This window comes from Mesoplodon bidens, assembly GCF_964165515.1.
Source record: "Mesoplodon bidens genome assembly, chromosome: 11".
Taxonomy (NCBI): domain Eukaryota; kingdom Metazoa; phylum Chordata; class Mammalia; order Artiodactyla; family Ziphiidae; genus Mesoplodon; species Mesoplodon bidens.
In genome coordinates this window covers 67,753,395-67,777,562 of record NC_138167.1, presented here as the reverse complement: position 1 = coordinate 67,777,562, position 24,168 = coordinate 67,753,395, and the positions used below count along the sequence as shown (strand labels likewise).

The 24,168-nt window shown below is 45.2% G+C and overlaps 1 protein-coding gene across 2 annotated transcripts; it reads left to right on the top strand.

Moving 5' to 3' along the window:
* Positions 1-323: 323 nt before the first annotated feature.
* On the top strand, positions 324-22,456 carry EIF3L (eukaryotic translation initiation factor 3 subunit L). 2 transcript variants are annotated; one of them, XM_081248274.1, is made up of 13 exons: positions 324-433; positions 979-1,027; positions 1,922-2,132; positions 3,217-3,296; positions 6,310-6,371; positions 9,644-9,713; positions 9,911-9,984; positions 13,474-13,645; positions 15,373-15,527; positions 16,303-16,473; positions 17,261-17,758; positions 20,959-21,039; positions 22,237-22,456. In XM_081248274.1, exons 1-13 carry the CDS (start codon positions 401-403, stop codon positions 22,273-22,275), a joined length of 1,695 nt encoding a protein of 564 aa, XP_081104400.1. In that variant the 5' UTR covers positions 324-400; the 3' UTR covers positions 22,276-22,456. The 2 variants fall into 2 exon arrangements, with proteins under 2 accessions (XP_081104400.1, XP_081104401.1); XM_081248275.1 differs by lacking the exons at positions 324-433; positions 979-1,027; positions 3,217-3,296.
* The last annotated feature ends 1,712 nt before the right edge of the window (positions 22,457-24,168 follow it).

Sequence of the window (24,168 nt, the reverse complement as noted above, 5' to 3'; positions counted from 1 at the left end):
TGCAGCTAAATCCACGATCAGGCCCCCCCATATCCGATTTTCCCTTCACGCGAGAGGACGGCCGAGAAAGCTGTCAGCCATCTTTTGAGTGGCATTATTTCTTGTTTCAACTACTTTGCCCATCCTTTATTACGCCGAAATATTTCACGTGTTTATTTCTAAATCTTTGCAAGTATTATAGAATCACCTTCCTTGTAGAGCCTCTATTTGAAGAAGGAGGAATAATGTATGGGTTTGTTGCTTTCGCCCTTCCAAACATGGCTGCCTCAGATTTCCGGCGGCCCCGGAAGAGCTTCCGGTTTCCCGGCGGCCTCGAGGGGGGCTGGACTTCCGGCGTCAAGAGGCAGGCGAGGCCCACTTTTTCCGCTCTTTCCGGCCTGGGTCCGCGAGCGCCGCAGCCATGTCGTATCCTGCTGACGATTACGAGTCTGAGGTAATCTGGTCTTGAGCGTGTGCTGAGCTCCGCGAAGGGGCAGGGCTCTTTGGATGCTGGGCCCCGCGGGGAGACGGTGTCCGGGCCTCTCCGGGAGCACTCGCGGGCCGCGACCAGCCCCAGCCGGCCTCCCCGCTTGCGCGTTCCTCGTGCCGTTGCCACCCGCAGCTCCCGGTTCTTGATCAGCCCGTCTCGGCCCGCCCATCTCGTGTGTCCGGTCCCCTGGTCCTCTCCTTTTCCACGTCCGGGAACGGAGGCTAGTTATAGGATTCTGTGTGTCTGTAACTGCACTCTGATTTCTTATGATCTGGGTTCAGTCTTGTCAAGCCCCGCAGACTCCCACAGCCTCTTGTGCTTTGCTCTGCCTTATTGCAGCCGTAACGCGGTATTGTCATCGTCTGTTTGTTCTCCCTTTTCTCACAGGCGTGTGAGTTCCTCAAAGAACGAGACTGTGTCTTATCCACCTTTGTATGCTTAGAACCTAGAACGAGCATTTTGGATTCACGAACTGGTGACTGTCTTGTCTGTGTCTCTTTCGTTTCTAGGCTGCTTACGATCCCTATGCTTACCCGGGCGACTATGATATGCACACAGGTGAGTCTACAGGTTTGTCTGGCCAGCTTCTAGGGATTGGCACCTTTTTGGATGTCTCAGAGCAGCTCTGACGGGCAGCTGCTTAAAACTAGGTCTGGATGGTCCAGGTTTAGAGTCAGTTACTAGCTCTCAGCAGGAGAGCTATTAAACCAGGCCTTATTCATGGTCCACCTCAAGGTCTCAGAAGGGAAGGGTTACTGTCCTGACTGTGGTTTCCTTGTTGAAGCTGTTAGCTGAAGAAGAAAATCTTGTTGTGAAAAATTAAAGTAATTAAAACCAAGTCCAAGTGAAATCTTTTTTGGAAGTTTTTTGATGTTTCCTGAGTTGTTCCAGTAACTTGGTTTGATTTAGCACTTAGTAAGTGCCATGTGTTGTTCTGGGTACTTGGTGTGAAGTATTTCATTTACCTCTTACAGCAGTTCTATAGAGACATAAACTAACATTACAGGTGAGAAAACTTGAGGACAGAGGAGTTTAGTTACTTGCACCAAGTCATATGGGTAGAAAATGGCAGTCATTCATTTATTCAAAAAATATTAAGTGCCTACTACTTACTGCCCTTCGCACAGTTCCCCCCCTCCCCCCATAACTGTTCCGGGTCTTGAGGGTACACCTGGGTGCAAGACAGGGTTCTTGCTTTCATAGACATTAGGTTCTGGTGTGGGAAGCAATAAGCAAATAAATAACTTCAATAAATAAATAAGTAGTGGGAAAATGTTTTGAGGAAACAGGCCCGTGGGGATTGGGAGTGACATGGAGAGGATTTATATTTCTGAGTGTTTAAAAGGGAATTATACCCGATTTTATAGACTTGAGTTTTGTTTAGGGGATGGCCTTGCCCTTTTGTTATGTCCTATGTGTGGATTTCAAGTGTTTATTATATCTAATCTCCAGGAGATCCGAAGCAGGATCTGGCTTATGAACGTCAGTATGAACAGCAGACCTATCAGGTGATCCCTGAAGTGATCAAAAATTTCATCCAGTATTTCCACAAAACTGTCTCAGACTTAATTGACCAGAAAGTGTATGAGCTACAGGCCAGTCGTGTCTCCAGCGATGTCATTGACCAGAAGGTATATGAGATTCAGGACATCTATGAGAACAGGTATGGGCCATTGGCTGAAATGATCTCTTACTGGGTGAGACTGGCTTAGTAATGCAGTCTCTAAAAAGGGGTGATGTTTATTCATTTCTCTGTAAAGAGAGTGCCCGAGGGGTTTCTGTGATTCTTTGGGGGCTAGGGACATGTTATTTTGTTGAACTCGTTGCCCAGAACTTGTACAAGGCCTAAAATAATACCATCACTATCAATAATTATAATAGCAATAATATGTATGATCATTATAGATCAGGCAATGTTCAGAGTGCTTTTTCTGTATTTACTGATTTATCCTTCACAGTAACTCCATGAAGTAGGTTCTGTTGTTTTCCTCATTTTATAGATGAGAAAACAAAGCACAGAAAGGATAAATCTCATAGCTAGCTAAGTGGATGTGCTGAGTTTGGCACCTGTCCAGTCTTTCACCAGAACCTAATTTCTAAACTGTGTTGGACAGCTTCTCAACACAAAACAGGGTGAGCGGAGCTCTGAGTGGTTGCTTCTGGTTTTGAGGGGACTGCCCTTATGTAATGGGCATTAGAAATGAGACAGGTCAATCACAGTTGGATAGTTAGGAAAGACTTCATCAAGGAAATAGGGTTGTGAAGCATCTTGGGCAGCAGTGTTTGCGTTGGATGCTTGAGGGCTGTTGTGGCATCAGACTGCAACAAACAGACTGATTTGCTTCCATGTTTGGAGAGGGGGAGGAGGCACAGTACTCCAGGAAGTGGAAGGAGAGGTGGAAAGCTAAGGGAGGGGGGTGGGGGTGTCTAAAAGGTAGTTCTCAAGTCAGGGAACAGTAAGCAGTGAAATATGACTAGAGTTCATGATACAGAGGCAGGAGATGATCCTGAAGAGCTTGGTAGGTGCCTAGCTGATGTAAAAGAAATGTTTCACCTTATTAAGAAAGATTGTCTGGGGTATAGAATTGGGTTGAGGAAAGTTGTAGATTTGGAGGCTCTGGCCCTGGCTCTGTTTCCGTGACTTCTTCCCTTTTCGGAGTTTGGGTACTTATTTATAAATATGAGGATTGTCTCTTCTCAGATCCTTCCTATTTTGGAGTTCTAGAATACTTTTTCTTGATTTTCAGCTGGACCAAGTTGACTGAAAGATTTTTCAAGAATACACCTTGGCCTGAGGCTGAAACCATTGCTCCACAGGTTGGCAACGGTAGGTGTGAGTGTTTTGTGTCCTGTGTGTTGGATGGGATCCTATGACTGAGGCTCATTAGAAAGCTCAGGACGATCTGTGTCTGTTTTGCTCACCATTTTATTTCCCCAGGGTTTGGTACATAGTAAATTCCTTAGTAAATAACTTGTTGAATGAAAACTGAATAGATGAAGAAGGGACATAGGTGTTTCACATGTGGTGAAAGCTGAAGTTGGGATTTTTGTCTTGACTGGTTTCCTCTTCCCTCCGTAATTTTTGGGGTCATTACAGTTGCTTCAGAATGGGCTCTCTGGCCTCCTCTCATGTTTCACTTTCTGATGATGTCTTTTAAATATGGTGTGAAGTAAGAAGAGCCAGCTTCATTCTTTTGCATGTGGATAGCCAGCTGTCCCAGTACCAATTTTCAGAAAGACCATTCTTTTTCCATTGAATTGTCTTGACACTTCCCGAAATCTGTTTTCATGTAAATGTAGAGGTTTATTTCTAGACTGTCACTTTGATTCCATTGATCTATGTCTATCCTTATGCTTGTACCAACCACACTGTCTAAATGGTTGTAGCTTTGGAGTAAGTTTTGAAATTGGCAAGTGTAAGTCCTCCACCTTTGTTGTTCTTTTTCAAAATTGCTTTGGGTCTTCTGAGTCCCTTGAATTTCCATGTGAATTTTAGGATCAGCTTGTCAATTTCTGCAAAGAAGCCAGCTTGGATTTCGATATAAATTATGTGGGATCTGAAGATCAATTTGGGAGAGTTTTGCCATTTAACAATATTAAGTCCTCTAATCCATGGACATGGGATGACTTTCCATTTATTTAGGTGTTTGATTTCTTTCAACAGTGTTTTGTAGTTTTTTAACGTACAAGTCTTTCACTTCTTTTGTTACAGCTAACATTTTTTGAATACTAAACATTAGTATCATCGTCGTTACTCAGGTTTAGAACTCATTCTTTTTTTTTTTTTTTTTTTTTTTTTTTTGGCCACACAGTGCAGCCTGTGGGATCTTAGTTTCCCGACCAGGGATTGAACCCGTGCCCCCTGCATTGGGAGTGCAGACTCTTAACCACTGGACCTCCAGGGAAGTCCTAGAACTCACTTTTTTTTAAAATTTAATTTATTTTTTATACAGCAGATTCTTATTAGTTATCAATTTTATACATATTAGTGTATATATGTCAATCCCAATCTCCCAGTTCATCCCACCACCACCACCCTGCCACTTTCCCCCCTTGGTGTCCATACGTTTGCTAGAACTCACTCTTAAATGTGTTTCCGTATTGCTCAGACATTACGCTCTGTTTAATATTTTGTCTGTAAAGAATATAATATTGTGTATGTTGAGCACAATAGGAGTCCTGTAATACATGTTTTTAAACAGGTAAGGATTCACAGGACTCAAAGTATAAAAGAATTGGTATAAAAATCCCCCTCCCATTTTTATCCCAAGTTGTCTGTTTTTCTCTCTGGAGCCATCTAGTGTTCACCGTTTTCTTGTTTATCCTTCCTCTGATACTCTATGCATATATAAGCTATTAGGAATAACTTGTTCCTTTTTTACAAAGACTAGATAGATGCTCCTTTCTTTCCATTTTTAAAATTTATTATATTTTTGGAGAGTATTCTGCAGCTCCAGGATTCCCAAGACCACCCCCAGGTTTGATTATTTGCTAGGAGGATTCATAGGACTCAGTCCAACAGCTGTGGGGCTTTCTATGGCGCTACCAGAGCAGATCATTACAGACTCAATGTCCAGGCATTTTATTGGGGGCTGGTGTTGTAGGCATATCCTCTGCCTAGCATGTACTTAAATTCCAGACTCCCAGAAGGAAAGCAGGTGTTCAGTATAAACCATGTTGTTTGCACAAACAGTTTAGGGATAGCAGACCACCCTTATGAGATTGGTGGGAAACCCTCCTGAAATCTAGGTTCTCAGATGCCAAGCAAGGACCAACTTTACCAGCAGGCCTTTCTAAGGCTAATAGTCTCAGACCTGTATGTTAACTTCTGCACAACATTGATATCCAAAGACCTCATCCCCGCTTTTTAAAAAATTAATTAATTTATTTATTTTTGGCTGCGTCGGGTCTTCGTTGCTGTGCGCCGGCTTTCTCTAGTTGCGGCTAGAGGGGGCTGCTCTTCGTTGCGGTGCGCGGGCTTCTCATTGCAGTGGCTTCTTTTGTTGTGGAGCATGGGCTCTAGGTGCACGGGCTTCAGTAGTTGTGGCACTCAGGCTCAGTAGTTGCGGCTCGTGGGCTCTAGAGCACAGGCTCAGTATTTGTGGCGCATGGGCTTAGTTGCTCCGTGGCATGTGGGATCTTCCCGGACCAGAACTCGAACCCGTGTCCCCTGCATTGGCAGGCGGATTCTTAACCACTGTGCCACCAGGGAAGTCCCCGCCTTCTTTCTTTTTTTTTTTTTTCTTTTTTTTGCGGCACGCGGGCCTCTCACTGTTGTGGCTTCTCCCGTTGCGGAGCACAGGCTCCGGATGCGCAGGCTCAGCAGCCATGGCTCACAGGCCCAGCTGCTCCACGGCATGTGGGATCCTCCCGGACCAGGGCTCGAACCCGTGTCCCCTGCATCGGCAGGCGGACTCCCAACCGCTGCGCCACCAGGGAAGCCCCTTCTTTCTTTTTAATGGTTGCATCATATCAATGGGATAAATTCCTTAAAGTAGGACGTCTAAGTCAAAGATGCCCGTGTACGTGCAGTTCTGATACTGTCACATTGCCTTCCATGGAGCCATTAGTATTTACGTCGTGGTTAAGCAACTGTGTGGCAGAATATCTAAGTGGTGAAGGGAAATGGGCCTGAATGAGATTAAGATGAGGTTGAAAGAGTAAAGTGGGAAATGAATTTTCTCGTTGCATGTATTCTTGGGGTGTAAGTGTTAGAATTTTGATGTTGTTTGGTTTCTGAAATCACATTTACCACTTTACTTCCCACCAAGGGCTAAAACTGCCAGAAGACCCCAGTTGTTTGGTGGATTACTAAAGCACCCTTCTGCCATCTCTTTCAGATGCTGTCTTTCTGATTCTGTACAAAGAATTATACTACAGGCACATATATGCCAAAGTCAGTGTGAGTATCTAAACGTTGCTGGCAGTTTTTAAACTCTATGCCATTTTTGTCCCTGGAAAACAATTGCTAGTTTATATTGGTTCAGTGTCCAAGAGTGGTTGGCATGTTTTCTGAGCTTTCTTTTAAGAAAGGATGGAGGGAATGATTGAACCCAGAAAGCTGGGTGTCTGTTTCAGGCAAATGGTACCACTGCATAGCCTGTCCATCCTTTTAATTTCTTTATCCCCACAGTTCTTGACTGGACACTTATCACATGCACTGGGTTGCAGGACGTCATCCTAAAAGTGCGTTCCCAGGTACCTTCGGATGCCTCCGCTTGGAATGCCCTTGCTTTTTCCCTTCAGTGCATTGCCACTGAGCCTCCTGCCCTCTGAGAAATACATAGAACTGTCGCTGTGTGCCAGGCACAATTCTAGGCACTTGGCATGCGTCTGCATGTCTCTAGTCCCCATGGTGATCCTGCAAAGTAGGCAAACTGAGGCGCAGGGAGGTTGCTTTTTCTCAAATTCGTGCAGCTAGTAAATGGCAAAATTCTTTGAAGCTAGGCCTGTCTTACTGTGACATCATTGTTCTTTCTACCACAGTCTTCCAACTTTGGGCACTTGCTTGATTCTTTTCTTCCCGAGTTCTAAATTTTAGAGTGCTCTAAGTTTCTTAAAATACTGTCTACACTGTTTACAGGCATACCTTGGAGGTATTGCAGGTTTGGTTCCAGACCACTGCAATAAAGTGCATATCGCAATAAAGCCAGTCCCATGAATTTTTTGGTTCCCAAGTGCATATAAAAGTTATGCTAGGGACTTCCCTGGTGGTCCAGCAATAAGGAATCCCCCTTACAACGCAGGGAATGCAGGTTTGATCGCTGGTTGGGGAACTAAGATCCCACATGCCACGGGCAGCTAAGCCTGCGTGCCACAACTAAGACCTGACACAGCCAAAAATTTATTTTTAAATAAATAAACAATCTTAAAAAAAAAAGTTATGCTACACTGTACTGTAGTCTGTTAGGTATGCATATAGCATTGTATCTTTTAAAAATGCACATACCTACCCTAGTTCAAGGCATTATTATCTCTTGCCTGAATGACTACATAACTGCTTACCTGGTGTCAGTTTCCACTCTTGCCCGCTTAAGTTTATTCTCAACCTAGTAACCGTGGTGATCCTTTTACAACATAGTCTCATCAAGTCACCGCCTTCCTCACAATCCTACCATGACTTCCCATCATACTTAGAATAAAATCCCAAGTCTTAGTCATGGTCCTGCTTGACCTGGCCCCTGACTTCCTTGCCAGTCTCATTTCCTGCATCTTTCCCTCCTTCCCTTGGCTCCTAGCCATACTATGTGACACCTCAGAGTAGATATCACTCTCTGACATTGTCTTATTTATTTGGGTTTTGTTTGCTTCCCCCACTAGAGGGTAAACTCCAGCAGGGCACGGACTTTGTCTTGTTCGCTGCTCTAATCCAGTGTCTGATCCCCAACGTTGAAACGTTAATTGTTGGAGCGTGTATGTGCGTGTGTAAATTAAAGAAACTGCCACCACAGTCTCCTTAGGGTATTTCCATCTAAAGAGTTCCCAGCTTCTCACACTCACTCTCATCCCCCTGAGGATGACTTGACCTGACAAGAGCTCTGGTCTTGGCCCAGGAGCCCCCCACCATCAGTGGCGGTAGGTGAAGGAGTTCTTGTTGCCGAAGTACTGTGGGGGGCCATGTTTTTCTGGCATCCCAGTGAGCTCTCTGACTACCTCATTTGATAGAAAGTAGAGATTCTCTTCTGTCATTGATGCTATGGCTCAGGTACTTTGCAGGCTGAGCTAGTAATCTAACCAGCCTGTATAACATGGCTTTCAGCAGAACGTGGCATCAGAACCCATAGTATGGCTGGTTGCCACCTCTGATCTTTCCTCTGGTCTGTAGATGAAGATACAGCAGAAGTTTGTTGACCCCATGATCTCTTCACTAGGTACCAGATGGGGCAGTTTGATGTACATGATGGGGGTAGTTGGAGGGGGAGCTTTTCATTGAAAGAGCATTTACTGTATTAGGCACTTTCACTTCATAATCTCAGTTTTCAGAGGGATTAAGTACCTTGTCAGACCCCACAGTTAGTAAGCAGTGGGGCTAAGACTCCAAGGCAGTGTTCTTTCTACTTCATCACAAAATACACCATACATCACGTTGTTCCCCAGCTCAGAAATCTTCAGTGGTTCTAAGTTGCCAGCCACATGAAGTCTAGCTCAGGGGTCAGCAGCCTGCTATGTACAGGGCCAGACAGAGAGTATTCTAGGCTTTGAGGGCTGTGATGGTCTCTGTCGAATCTATTCAGCTTTGGAGCAGCCATGGACAGTGAGTACACATGGCTCTGTTCCAGTTAAGGTTCTTATTTACAAAAACAGGCAATGGTGGATTTGCAGACCCCCTGGCTTAATTCTTGTTTGGCACTGTAAGACCTCTGCATTTTGGGCCTAATTTGCCCAGTGTAGCATTGTCTGCCTTACTCCCTAACCTTCAAGCACCATGATTTTACTTCTTTGCCTTCATTAGTCCTGTTTTTCCTGAAACACGTTGCCCTCACTCCTCTGCCTTGCCAGATCTATATGCCTGAGCTTTAATGGTCAGTTAAAGTTTTTTTTTTTTTTTTTTTTTTTTTGCGGTACGCGGGCCTCTCACTGTTGTGGCCTCTCCCGTTGCGGAGCACAGGCTCCGGACGCGCAGGCTCAGCGGCCATGGCTCACGGGCCCAGCCACTCCACAGCATGTGGGATCTTCCTGGACCGGGGCACGAACCTGTGTCCCCTGCATCGGCAGGCGGACTCTCAACCACTGCGCCACCAGGGAAGCCCCTCAGTTGAATTTTTTGGTTTAAAACTTGACCATTGGCGTCAGGTATTCAGTGCCCCTTTGAACTGTTGTAGCACTTAACTATCTTCCCTGTCACTTGAGTGCTCTCACATGCTAAGAAGGGGAGAGCCAACGTCAATTCTCATACATAGTTGACCCTTGAACAACACAGGTTGGTACTGTGCGGGTCCACTTATATGCAGATATTTTCAATAAATACAGTGTTATAGGATCCACCATTGGTTAAGTCTGCAGATGTGGAGGGTCAACGATACATTATGCACAGACTTTTGACTCTGGAGGGTTGGTGCCCCTAACCCCTGTGTTTTCAAGGATCAGCTATATTTGTTTTCAACTGTCAGTGGCAGGCCACAAGTAGAACGCATTTAGATTAAATGTGTCCTCCTTTCTCTGCTTTGTTTACAGGGGGGACCCTCCTTGGAGCAGAGGTTTGAATCCTATTACAACTACTGCAATCTCTTCAACTACATTCTCAGTGAGTCTGAGGTTATGATGAGACCTCATATTGGCCTTCAGCTCTTTTTAGCAGGATTTTAATGTGCAGGTGGGAAGAGGGGGAAGTCTTGTGGTTCATAGTCCTTTTAAGAGAGAAATTACAAAATGCATTCTGCAGCCTTACTGAATGGGCATAGTCATTGATTGAGTCTGACTTTTCTGTGGTCTCTTGCCCAGATGCTGATGGTCCTGCTCCCCTTGAACTCCCCAACCAGTGGCTCTGGGATATCATCGATGAGTTCATCTACCAGGTATCTGGTCAGCCTTGGCCTAATTTGAAATACTGGTCCAGACAAAGAGCAGCTGTTACCATTGTTTGTGTTGTTAAAAAGATCATGGTATGTAGCCACCCTAGGGTAGTGTGAAATACCCTTTGCAAGTGGCCTCTGTTGTTGTGTTTTGAATCAGTGAGGTCTAAGAGCTCCATTCTGAACTCCAAAGTCTGGAGAACTGAGCTCCTGACATTGACCACGTTCTTAACTGACCTTGAGAGGTGGTCTGGCGGGAAGAACACAGGTTTCCAGGCTTTGGAGTCCGCTAGGAGTGGGTACTTGTCTGGGGGCTGCCACCTGGTGGCTCTGTAGTGATGACGTGTTACTTAGCTCTCTGAGCCTCACTTTCCTCGCCTACAGGAGAAAGATTCTGTATCTTTTTTTTTTTTTTTTTTGTGGTATGCAGGCCTCTCACTGTTGTGGCCTCTCCCGTTGCGGAGCACAGGCTCCGGACAGGCAGGCTCAGTGGCCATGGCTTACGGGCCCAGCCACTCTGCGGCATGTGGGATCTTCCCGGACCGGGGCACGAACCCGTGTCTCCTGCATCGGCAGGCGGTCTCTCAATCGCTGCGTCACCAGGGAAGCCCAAGATTCTATATCTTGATTGTGGTGCTGGTGATGTGAGTATATGTTGGATCAGAATGAAAGAACATTTTTATCAAAAGGGAAAAATTACCTATCTCAGAGTGCTGTTGCTAAAAAACATAAAATAGTTGATTTTGGAAAACATCTTTTCCATGTTTTACAGGGATGGCACAGTTCTTACTAGGTATTTCAGGAGAAATCAGTTTCCTAATAAAGCAGTTATTTGAGCCCCATGGATCAAAGAGACTTTGAGTACAGAGTGCTGATAAGTTGTGATTGGTGAGCTGAGGAAACCTTCCTAGGGCTCTTTGAGAAAGAGGCTTCCTGCTTAAGACAGGCTTCAGTCCTTTGTGCAGTAAAGGCCACAAACCACACTGGCCTTGTTTGCCCTCTCTGGCTCCTTGGCTCGTTATTTGGAGTAATTTTAGAAGATTGTCTGTCCTGTTGGCTAGCAGCAAGTCAGGGAGGATCATCTGTGCTAAGGTTCTTCATCCGTCTTAAGATAATCCTAATTCCCTGGGCTTAACTTGTGTTCTCTTAAGGGGTTTAAGTGCTCTTGCTTCTAACAAAGACTGGCCAGTGTGGGCCAGGTGTGATTCCACCAGCCAGTCTTTGTGAAAAGTGAGAGCACTATAAGCCGCTTAAGAAGAAAACACCAGTTAAACCGCATGGGGTGAGGGGCTCTTCCCCACCACTCTCTTCTTTATTCTTGTTGTTTGTCTTTTTTAAAATTTAAAAAAAAAAATTTTTTTTTTTTTTGCTCCTTATTCCCCACCACTCTTTCATTTATTTGTATTGATGCAGTAATATATGAATGTGTTGCTATTGTTGAGTTTTTGTTTTTTTTTAACTGCAGATAAAGTGAAAGTGTCTTCCTTCCTTGCCTTTGCAGAGGCATCAATTACTGTCTGGAAAGATAGTCATCATATAGAGACGTGCCTTGTTCTTTTGTGCCATGTACATGGTGTACCACTCTTGTGTATGTGTTACAGATAAAGTCTATTTCTAGGGATGATTGTAAGTAGAATTGTTGGCTGAAGGATATTTGCTTTTATAATTATTTTATAAATTTGTTTATTTTATTTATATATTTTTGGCTGCATTGGGTCTTCGTTGCTGTGCGTGGGCTTTCTCTAGTTGCTACTCTTCATTGCGGTGCGTGGGCTTCTCATTGCGGTGGCTTCTCTCGTTGCGGAGCACGGGCTCTAGGAGCGCGGGCTTTGGTAGTTGTAGCATGTGGGCTCAATAGTTGTGGCTCATGGGTTCTAGAGCGCAGGCTCAGTAGTTGTGGCACACGGGCATAGTTGCTCCGTGGCGTGTGGGATCTTCCCGGACCAGGGCTTGAACCTGTGTCCCCTGCATTGGCAGGCGGATTCCCAATCACTGCGCCACCAGGGAAGCCCTTAAAATTATTTTAAATCAGATATGTAGAGTCACAATTTGCATGCAATAAAGTGTACCAATTTTAAGTGTACAGTTGATGAGATCTGACAAGTGTATACACCACTACAATTAAGATATAGAACATTTTGTCACTTTGGATTTTAATAAATAGTAATTACTGCCCTCCTAAAAGGCTGTGTCAAATTATACTCCTACCAGCAGCATTTGAGAGCAAGTTTTCTGTACCGGATGGTGTCGATCTAATTTTTGTCAGTTTGATAGGAAAGAAATGATAATCATTTTAATTTACATTTCTCTGAAGAGATTGAGCATTTTCCCTGCTAAGTGACCAATTCTGTTTTTCTTCGAGGTGATCATCAGTATCCTTTGCCCATTTTTCTATCGGATGATCTTGTTCTTTTTGGCTTATGAGAATTCCTTGTATATTCTGGATACTATTCTTTGTTTTGTTTTGTTTTTCTTATAAATTTATTTTTATTTTTGGCTGTGTTGGGTCTTCGTTGCTGCGTGTGGGCTTTCTCTAGTTGCAGCGAGTGGGTGCTACTCTTCGTTGTGGTGTGCGGGCTTCTCACTGCGGTGGCTTCTCTTTGTGGAGCGTGGGCTCAGTAGTTGTGGCACATGGGCTTAGTTGCTCCGCGGCATGTGGGATCTTCCCAGGCAAAGGATCGAACCTGTGTCCTCTACATTGGCAGGTGGATTCTTAACCACTGCACCACCAGGGAAGCCCCGATACTATTTGTTTATTGTAAATTTGGAAACGTTTTCTCCTGCACTCTTCGAGGAGGATGATATTTTAGAGTTGAAAAGTAATCTTAGGTCATCTAGAACCTAGATTCTAGGTCCCTGGTTTCCAAACCCGTGTATGCACCAGAAATCAACCAGGGAGCTCTTAATTCTGACAGAGTAACTAGGTCTCCTGTGCTAGTCTCTGGGTGACAGATGGAGCCAGCCCAGTGCTGGTCCCAGATAGAAACCCTGCCCCAAACAAATAGCTGTGGTATGTACCCTATATGTGCCTTACACTTGGCCAGGCTCTGTGGTTGGGACGGGTGACTCAGACTGGGTTCCTGTCACAGGTGAATTGATGGTCAGCTCTGGAAGGGAAGACACACACATGCAGGTACCTGCCCCATCTCTACCACGTATGAGTAGATCTGTTGTAAGCCACCTGATTCTGGTGGCCAGGCTGATGGCACTGTGATGCCCAGAGACGTTAAGTAATTCTAGACTATGTTTGACTCCAAATTGAATGTTTTTTTCCACAAATTACCTCTCATTTTAGAGCTTTTTGCTTAGCTGTGGAATAAGTAACATAGTCAGTAATGAACAAATCCACAGCTTAATCAAAGATGGCTTTGAAAGAACCAGCAGTACACAGACTGGTGTAGCGGGAGAAGCGGTAGCAGTAGCGTGTTGTGTGCTTGTGCTGTCCCTTTGGCGTTAACGCCACTGCTGCACGTTTCCCTTCTTCCTCAACAGTTTCAGTCGTTTAGTCAGTACCGCTGTAAGACTGCCAAGAAGTCGGAGGAGGAGATCGACTTCCTGCGTTCCAATCCCAAAATCTGGAATGTTCACAGCGTCCTCAATGTCCTTCACTCCCTTGTAGACAAGTCCAACATCAACCGACAGCTGGAGGTGTACACAAGTGGAGGTGAGTGCCGCCTGCCATCTGTGCCTCGTGAGTAGAGGCCGCGGGTAGTGCGGAGGAGCGATGGGCTGCTCCTCTTTGGTATTTGGGTGTGAACAGGAGCCGAGGGCTGATTTGGGGGCTGCTGGGCTTGGCAGTCTGTTGGCCGACAGACTGAACAAGCACTTCCTGAGAGCTGCATTTGTAAACACTTCTACTCCCTCTCCAGGGCCTTTGTTTAGATAAGCACTTCGAAAACTTTTTGGTGTGAGGACCACTTTACAGTCTTAAAAGATTAAGAATCACAAGGTTTATCTATATACAGATCTTGTTACAGTGAGAAGAGTGGCGTTTTTGCAAACCTCTTTAATGTCTGGCTTCATAGAAGAGAGCTGGAGTCTCCTGCTTCTTCACTCAGTCTGTGGCAATATGCTGTTTTGGTTGAAGTATCTGAGGGAAATCTGGCCTCACACAGATATTTCATTGGGACAGGGAAGAGAAACTTAATAGCCTTTACAGGTAGCCTGGCTCTTCTCTGGTTGTGCATCAGAAGTTGACAGGGGGTAGTTTCATACAGGTTAGTTGCAGTGTGGAATCTGAAGCCTTATCAGTGAACTTATACTTTGTTACATTAAAGTTTATTTGTTTATCCTGCAGCTTGAGTGAATTTTTTTTAACCTGTGCGTGATTTTGTAGAATACTGATTCATTGAGCTATCAAGATTTTCTGAAAGTTGACACATTTTATTGTAGTTTTTTGTTGTTGTTGTTTTAATTATTTCTTTATTTTGGCTGCGCCAGGTCTTAGTTGCGGCATGCGAACTCTTAATTGCAGCATGCATGCAGTATCTAGTTCCCCGACCAGGGATCGAACCTGGGCCCCCTGCATTGGGAGCTCGGAGTCTTACCCACTGGACCACCAGGGAAGTCCCAATTATACAGTGTTTTGAAACCACATCTGTTACTTTGACCATCAGCCTTATCAGATAGGTCTTCATTGGGGAGCTGTTGAGTTCGTAGTGGCAGATAGAAGTTTTATGAAATGCTCATTTTTACTTAAAAGCTCAAGTTTTCATTGGCAGCAAACACTGCCAGTTGTTTTCATTGATACCTTAACAGGCTCACTGCACTCATTTTTGAGAAAATACCCATGTCTCTATTCATACTCTGTGTATCAGTTATTTTTTCAAGTAAAAATGGGGTTTTGTGGGGAAAAGAAAGTGGCTGGTTCTTTTATTGCAGGTGAGTGGTGGTAAAGAATACAGTGATGACAGTGGAATTTGGTGCCACTACCCGATTGATGCTAAGTTGTCCATAGTTTTACCCGCGTTGTTTTTGCACCATCAGTGCAAATGTCAACTCAGTGAGAAAGGCAAATAGTATCTTAGGAAGATAAATAGGAACACACCTAAATAGTGTTATTAGGAAGATAGCTTTGATCTCATGGACTTCCTGAAAGGAGGGACCTTGCCAAGTAACTCTTATTGATGAGAGGGGTCCTCTCATATTCTTAGGTGTGTATGGATGGGGGGGCCTGCCACACCCCTTAGGTGATGTAGAAATGTAAGCTTAGCATAAGGCCAGGCATGATGTTTCTTGGTATTCCTTCTAAGGCAGTTATTCCCTATTGCAGGAAGCTTTAGAGACTGGCAGTAGATGAAGAGTTTACTGAGGGTAAACTTCAAGGGTCAGGCTTGCCCTCCTTCCACTGCCTTTGCTGCAGTGCTCACAGTGTCTGTGTGTCTCTCTCAGGTGACCCTGAGAGTGTGGCTGGCGAGTATGGACGGCACTCCCTCTACAAGATGCTTGGCTACTTCAGCCTGGTGGGGCTTCTGCGTCTGCACTCCCTGTTGGGGGATTATTACCAGGCCATCAAGGTGCTGGAGAACATCGAACTGAACAAGAAGGTAATTCATTCCCTGTTTCCTGAGGCCCATCTTCCCAGAGCCAGAAAGTCTGTCTGTCTGCTTCAGGAGAGACTCTGATCTTTTATTAGGACAGATTTCATGGAGAATAAAAGAGGATTCCTCCCCAGGTCAGTGGAAAATTGAGACAAGAACTGGGAAAACCACTGCAGGGAAAATCTGAACCTGGACCAGGTGGTTTCTCTTTGGTGCTTAACAACACTTAAAATATTCAGCAGTCTTTTGATTCTGTTTTCAAACCAGACTGACGCTGGCAGGTTTTTACTTTTCAACTTTCACTGAAGAATTAATGAAAGACTTACTTAGTTCTAAGGTGGCACAGGTAATGATACGTTAGCAGTGGTTGTTTTCCTAGCCACAGAAACTTGGCACGTTTTTGTTTGACGTGTGTGTATCTTATCTGTCCTTTCTCTTATAGGGCTTATTTGGAAAAGCAAGGACTAGAAAGCAAGAAAGAATGTGAAAGTGAGGTGTAGATGATTTTAGAGCTGAAAGAAATTTTAGGGTTACCTGGTCCAGTCCTTTTCTGTTACAGCCAAGAAAATGGAGTCCTCAGGTCACATAATCAGTAAGTGGTACAATCTGCACTCAGAGACTCTGACTTCAGAGCCAGGATTCCTCTGGGTAGTTCAGGGCCTCTGCAGGGAGCCCTCAGTGCTTCCACCTCAGCTGACACTAGGCCCCAGCAATTTTCAGATCCTACCTGGGATGAATTGGTCTTGAGATTCATGGCTGCTGCTTCTGCCTCCTTCCACAGAGCATGTATTCTCGTGTGCCCGAGTGCCAGGTTACCACATACTATTATGTTGGTTTTGCATATTTGATGATGCGTCGATACCAGGATGCTATCCGGGTCTTTGCCAACATCCTTCTCTACATCCAGAGGACCAAGAGCATGTTCCAAAGGACCACGTACAAATATGAGATGGTAAGGAGGCCTCTGACCAGCTGACACACCTATGCCAACAGTTTTTGGGTAAACGCCTTCCAAAATGTTGCTCTTTTATATGCTTTTTCAATAGGATGATTTTTTAATGGCTAGCCTACTTAAAGTGTTTTCTTTGTTACACCTATTACTTCAGATCATTAACACCCTGATGATAAGGGCAGAATTTTTGTTTCACTTTTATTCCCCAGCAGTGCCTAGAGTGTTCACTGGGCTGTGGGTGTTTAAAATCAGTTAGATGTGGGTACTGCCCTCAAGCAGTTTGCCTGGAGGAGGGTGGATTCAAAACATGCATAGAATTGGGAGCAGGTTTCTAAGCAGAGCAAAGGTGTTGAGACTTGGAAGTATGGTCATGTAGTAGCACAATAAATCATTTTGGCTAGAAGGCAGGAGAACAGCCAGATTGGGGTATTAGAGTCTGGGATAACCTTCACTACCCAGCTAAAGTATTTAATCTTTATTCTGGAGTCATTAAGTGCCATCAGAGATGTCTGGGTGAATTGATCATAATTGGTGTGGAACGATTGACGTGCCAGTGATGAGGCAGAGTTAGCAGTAAAGAATCCAGGTCCTACAGAGGACCTGGAACTAGGCGAGAAGTTCCGTAGAGCTAGAGGGAGGATTGGAGGAGACATTGGGAAAGTTAGCTGAAGGGTGTAAGACAAAGGGAGAAGTCAGAAGGTCTGTACAGAGTGTACTTGGGAGGATGGTGGGGACCTCAGAAAATCCATTCATTTGACCCTGCACCGATCTCTCCCCCAACCCCCAGATTAACAAGCAGAATGAGCAGATGCACGCCCTGCTGGCCATCGCCCTCACCATGTACCCCATGCGTATCGATGAGAGCATTCACCTCCAGTTGCGGGAGAAATATGGGGACAAGATGCTGCGCATGCAGAAAGGTGACCCACAGGTCTACGAGGAACTTTTCAGCTACTCCTGCCCCAAATTCCTGTCACCTGTAGTGCCCAACTATGACAACGTACACCCCAATTACCACAAGGAGCCCTTCTTACAGCAGCTGAAGGTGTTTTCTGACGAGGTGCAGCAGCAGGCCCAACTCTCAACCATCCGCAGCTTCCTCAAGCTCTACACCACCATGCCTGTGGCCAAGCTGGCCGGCTTCCTGGACCTCACTGAGCAGGAGTTCCGAATCCAACTTCTTGTCTTCAAACACAAAATGAAGAACCTGGTGTGGACCAGTGGCATCTCTGCCCTTGATGGCGAATTTCAGTCAGCCTCTGAGGTTGACTTCTACATCGATAAGGTATGACTGCCCCTTGGGCTAGGTTCTCAAGGCACCCACTGTTCTGGGCATCTGCGACATATCATTGAACAAAATCAACAAAGATTTTTGCCCTTGTGCTGGTATTCTAGTGTTAAAAAAATGACAAAAAGCATTATAATTAAGCAAAACATGTAGTAGTTTGGAAGTTGCCACATGCCGTGGAGTAAGTTGGGGTAATGGTGGTGGAAGGCACAGGCTGCAGTATTAAGGTGCTCAGGGTAGACTTTGTTGAGAAAGTGAAACTGAAGCTAAGACTTGAAGGAGGTGTGGAAATTAGCAAGCAGATACCTGGAGGAAGAGCGTTCCAGGTGGAGGGAGCAGTTAGAACAAAGGCCCTGAGGCAGGAGCGAGCCCAGACAGCTGCAGTGCGGCTGGAGTGGCCTGAGAGGAGGTTGTGGTGTGGGAGATGAGGTTGGAGAAGAAGGGGGGAGGGTGCTTAGTAGATTGCTGGAAGTACTTTAGTGGGTGGGAGGCCATTGTCCTGACTTGTACCACCCTAGATTGGTGCTGCCTGGTTTTGAACTTGATATAATGGGATTATGCAGTATGTGGTATTTTCTGTCCAGCTTCTTTTGCTCAACATTATATTTGAGAGAATCACCATCCACCGTTGCCATATGTAGCAGTAGGTCAGTCATGCTTATTGTTCTGTGATGTGTGATGGTCCAACTTCTACTGCAGTTACTGACCATGGTGTTTCCATGCTTCTACTGGTGGACATTTGGGTGGTTTTTGGCTATTGAACAGTACACATAACGGTGTTTTTTTGGGTTTTTTTAGCTGTGTTGGGTCTTCGTTGCTGCACGCAGGCTTTCTCTAGTTGAGGTGAACGGGGGCTGCTCTTGGTTGTGGCCCACAGGCTTAGTTGCTCCGCAGCATGTGGGATCTTCCCGGACCAGGGCTCAAACCTATGTCCCCTGCACTGGGAGGCGGATTCTTAACCACTGCACCACCAGGGAAGCACCTATGAGGCAATTTTTTTAAATATCCTACATTTTTGGTTGCTTTCAGAATGATGTTGGTCTACAATACACACATATGTACACAACGTCTCTTAGGGATACACAACCCTAAGAGACAAATAACCTCACAATATACCATATGTATGTGTGTGTTTATCCATTGCTAACTACTCTTTATTTATTTAATTTAAATACTCTTTTTTTACAACGTTGTAAATCAACTATACTCCAATAAAAATTCATTTTTTTAATTAATTTATTTTTGGCTGACAGTTTTTAATGATAAAATTTGCATGACAAACTTCACCACTTTAAAGGGTATAATTCCATGATTATTAGTTTGTTCACCATCTTGTGCAACCATCTCTGCTGTCTAATTCCACAGCGTTTCCGTCATCCCAAAGAGAAATCCCTGCCCGTTAACAGCATTCCCCATTCCTCCTTCCCCCGCATCCCTGACAAATCAGTGATCTTTCTTCTGTCTCTGTGGATTTGTCTATTCTTGATATTCTCTAAAAATAGAATCATGAAATATGTGGCTTTTTGCGTTTGATTTCTTTTATTGAGCATCTTTTCAAGTTTAACCCAGGTTGTAGCAAGTATCAGTACTTTATTCCTTTTTACAGCCGAATAATATTCCACTGTTTGGGTATACCACACTTTGTTTATCTGTTCATTAGTTCGTGGACAGTTGAGCTGTTTTCACTGGTTATTATGGATAATGCTGCTATGAATTTTTGTGTACACATTTTGTGTCAACAGTATGCTCTTGGGTGTATACACCTAGATGTGGGAATGCTTCGCCAGTTGGGTAGTTTGTTTTTGGAAGCTCATCGTGCTAAACCAGATCCTCTCGTTTTAGACTTCATGGCTTTTTGAAGGCTTGGTGTGGGCGAAACTTGGCTATCCCTGCCATGGACAGACTCACCAAAAGCAGAAACATGTCTGTAGTGGAAGTTTTTCAATGTTTTTTTGGGGGGGGTGGTTCGCGGGCCTCTCACTGTTGTGGCCTCTCCCGTTGCGGAGCACAGGCTCCGGACGCGCAGGCTCAGCGGCTATGGCTCATGGGCCCAGCCGCTCCGTAGCATGTGGGATCTTCCCGGAATGGGGCACGAACCCGTGTCCCCTGCATCGGCAGGCGGACTCTCAACCACTGCGCCACCAGGGAAGCCCTCAGTGTTGTTTTTTTTTTTTTTTTTTTTTTTTTGCGGTACGCGGGCCTCTCACTGTTGTGGCCTCTCCCGTTGCGGAGCACAGGCTCCGGACGCGCAGGCTCAGCCGCCATGGCTCACGGGCCCAGCCGCTCCGCGGCATGTGGGATCCTCCCGGACTGGGGCACGAACCCGTGTCCCCTGCATCGGCAGGCGGACTCTCAACCACCGCGCCACCAGGGAAGCCCCCTCAGTGTTGTTTTTAAGTCATGTTTTTAAATATCAGAACTGTCCATCCCCTGCAGTATCGCATCAGCTAGCTAAAGTCCTTTTTGAATTTATTCCCAATGCCTGACATGTACACGTTCTTTGGCAATATCAGTCATTTGCTCCATCCCTCCCTCCCTTTTAGTGACCCAGCTGAACTGGTCCCAACCATCTGGGTGGTCTTTAATAAAACACTTCTCCCAAGATTTAGCAACTTGGTTATTACAAATAAAATTTTGCTGTGAGGTTATATTCAGGTTAAATTAATAATATGATTTAAATTTCCTACATGAAAATGTTTTTAATTGCATGTTTTTATTATTGTTCCTTATTGGTTCAGGTTTGTCTTTGGCAAAATACTTTCTTTTTTTTTTTTTTGCCTTTTTTCATCCTTGACTTGAAAAAAATCCTATCAAAGAGATTCAGAAAGTTCTTGGGTCTTAACCTAGATTATGTCATAATTTACAAGTAAAATGGTGCTCAACAAAATATTTTGAGCTAAAAAGCAATTTAAAATCTAGACTAGTTTGCAACTTTATACTTATAAACAGTGTATAAGAATAAAATGCTATTTTAAATGTTACTATTGCCAAAAGATTCATGTTCGTTAAAAAAGACTAGAAAATAAAATAAATGAATTAACAAGAAGAAAATAAAAATCAGCCATCTAAAAAGAAAGAGTTGCTATTGACTGGTAATGCTCTTCCACAGGGGTTTATCTAGCACTTAGCATCACTGCTATTTGCAGGTCCGTAAGTGGCTCTCCCTCACTGCTCCTGTCTGGCTGCTTTTCTCATAGGACATGATCCACATTGCAGACACCAAGGTGGCCAGGCGCTATGGGGATTTCTTCATCCGGCAGATTCACAAATTTGAAGAGGTGAGAGGTCTGAGAGAGCGGTGTGTGGGCTGGGGACAGAGGTTAGGAACTGGGTGGGGAGTTATAAATCGTTTATTTCTCATTTCTGTTCTCAAGAAAGCCTGAAATTGGCCCTTTAAGTTTCTGAGCTAGACTGGCTGGCTGCTTGGGGTTTGGGGAGTGGGGTTGGGCCTGTAAGAGTTGCTGTGTCAGCCTTCTCTGGAGCATCTCTTTCCAAGATCTCCCGCTGCGGGTGGCCAGCTCTCTTCTCCCTCCCTGGTATTTCCTAATATGGGTGGATTCACTGCCTGCTCTTACCCATCCCTCACCATTTGGCAGTTACTCTCTGACTTAGACAGGTCTGGCCAGTTTCTGCAGGCTGAGACCATGAAGCTCTGTTCTGACGGACTTGGTGCATACCACATCCTGCCCTTGGAGAGGTCTTGTGGGTCACGTTTTGTGGCCATAGCTAGAGCCACTGCGTCTTGGTGCTTTGAGTCCTCCGGCAGAGGTCACTGTCACTGCTGTGCTGTGGTCCATGCTTCCGGACTCCTCCTGCAGGATAATAATGCAGCCCTGGCAAGTCTAGCCACCCTGGGTCCCTTTCCTGTCTATAAAATGGGCAGAGCAGTATGGGATGTGTGTTTGTTGAGTGTGAAGGGCAGATAGAACAAGCTGCATGACTTGTGTGACACCATAAGAATGTCAGGTGGAGGACCTAACCGAGCATTTACACATGATAGTAGACAATTCATGCTCATGTCAGAGGGGTGGCCTGGCCTGGTGATATCGTGCACACTGTAGGAAAAGGTTTGGTGGAAAAGCCATATCTGACTGGGCTTCCCTAGTGGCACAGTGGTTAAGAATCTGCCTGCCAATACAAGGGACACGGGTTTGAGCCCTGGCCCAGGAAAATCCCACATGCTGCAGAGTAGCTAAGCCCGTGTGCCACAACTACTGAACCTGTGCTCAAGAGCCCGCAAGCCACAACTACTGAGTCCACGTGCCATGACTACTGAAACCTGCGTGCCTAGAGCCCGTGCTCCACAACAAGAGAAGCCACTGCAATGAGAAGCCTGCACACCGCAATGAAGAGTAGCCCCTGCTCACCACAACTAGAGAAAGCCCGCATGCAGCAATGAAGACCCAACACAGCCAAAAAACAAACAAACAAACAAAAAAAAGCCAGACCTGATTTTGCTTTTCTTTCTCTTCCAGCTTAATCGAACCCTGAAGAAGATGGGACAGAGACCCTGAGTATATGCATACTTGACACTACTCAGGAACCTATTTTGATGTCATCGTAGGTAGGGAGTGTTTTTGCCACCATGAAGCCTTTACCTGGCTCAGCCATCAGCCAGTCAACTGAGTTGAAGTTTATTTAAATCGGAGTGAAATTTTTTAAATAGGTCTCAATAAAGGATCTTGTTTAGAGTCAGATTTGTTGTCTCATTGTGGTTGGGGAGCATCTGCGGACAAAGGGCAACAATATGTGATTTCCCATTTGTCATGAGATACTTTCTCCTGATGCGTTCCTTATTGGTGTTTGAATTATTTAATCCCTGGATTCATAAAGTATTATACAGGACATTTTCATATTCAGTATATTATCTGCATCTCACAAGAATCCTGTGAGCATTAATGACCTGCCATAATTTGCATGCATGTTTGTGGAAGTGCTGGGTTTCAGGAAGGAACTACTGAACACACTGCCAGGACTGTGCTGAAAGGAATCCATGTACATTGCCTATACTTCACAGCTCGGGTTTAGTAGGATCCCCATTTCACTGATGAGGAAACAGACTTGGAGAGTTAAGTGACTTGATCGAGGTCACGTAGTTATAAGGAAAAGCAAAGAGTTGGCTCCAAACTCTACTGTCTTCTGCTGCCCAGGTCTCCTGACTTTTCACACTGAAAACTTTGATTTATGTCGTGGGCAGCCTCTCCCACCTTCAGTGAGGTTCGGAGCTACTGCTTGTCTGCCGCAACCTTCACGGCCAGTCACAGCTGGGTTGTGTCTGTTTTTCCCTCTCTTTGCCATCCCTCCCTTAAACAACCATATGGGATCTGCCATCTTGGGTATTTCTTTGAGATGGCATCTTCTGCATCCCCAAACCTGGCAGCCCACACTGTTACCGGAGCCAATTTCTAATCTTTTCTAACAAAGCACAGATCATACTGATCTATAATAATTACAAACTTTACTGAAACTGGTTGTCTCAGGTAACTCACACAACCTACCCATCAAAGATCAAATGTTCCTGGAGCTGTAGAAACTTTATATTCAGGAGTAAGGCCCTCAGAATGGTCTGAACACTGCTTATGCATTATCTCACTCTGGAGACAGGTAGATGTGGAATCCTGGTTTTATTGATGAGGAAAGTGAGGCTCAGAGTAAATAGCTTGTTCAAGGCCAAAGTAGTAGGTAGTGAAGGCAGGTCTTTCGTTTCTCAAACTTGTGGTTTTACTTTAGAAAGCCCTACCCTAAGACTGGCAGCAAGAGGTGAAACAGCAATAAATACCCCATCAAAATCTGCACGGTCGGGACTTCCCTGCCGGTCCAGTGGTTAGGACTCTGCGCTTCCACTGCAGGGGGCACGGGTTCCATCCCTGGTTTGGGAAGTAAGATCCTGCGTGCCGCGCTGCATGGTCTATATTAGCTCCAAAGCAAAGGGGATATTTCCTGGAACTTGGACGGGCGTAGCTGATGAGGCTGCTACCCCCCACCCAGTGACAGGGTTGCTGTGAATTCTCACGCTAGGCTTTGTGCTGGTTCCTTTTGAGTTTTCTGGTTATAAAGGAGCTTGAGAACATGGAAAGAGCCGCTGGCTTGAAGGCATGACATCTAGATTCAAGTCTGAATTGTCTCACTAATTTACTATGTGACCTCTGGGCACACCTGAGTGTCCCTAGAGCCTACGGCCAGGCAGAGCTGGGCCTGCTCCAGGGGCTTGGCATGGGGATGGCAGTGGCTGGAGCTGGGTGAACTGGCTTCCTCCTTACCTGGGGTGTCACCTGTCACTCAGGTGGACACCAATATGGCTCTTGGGGTGGAAGCTCCTGCTTGCAGGAGCGCCATTCCTTGCATGTAAACAAAGATAGTAGAATCTGCCTTACTGGGCAGTCGTGAGGAATAAATGAGATGCTCAG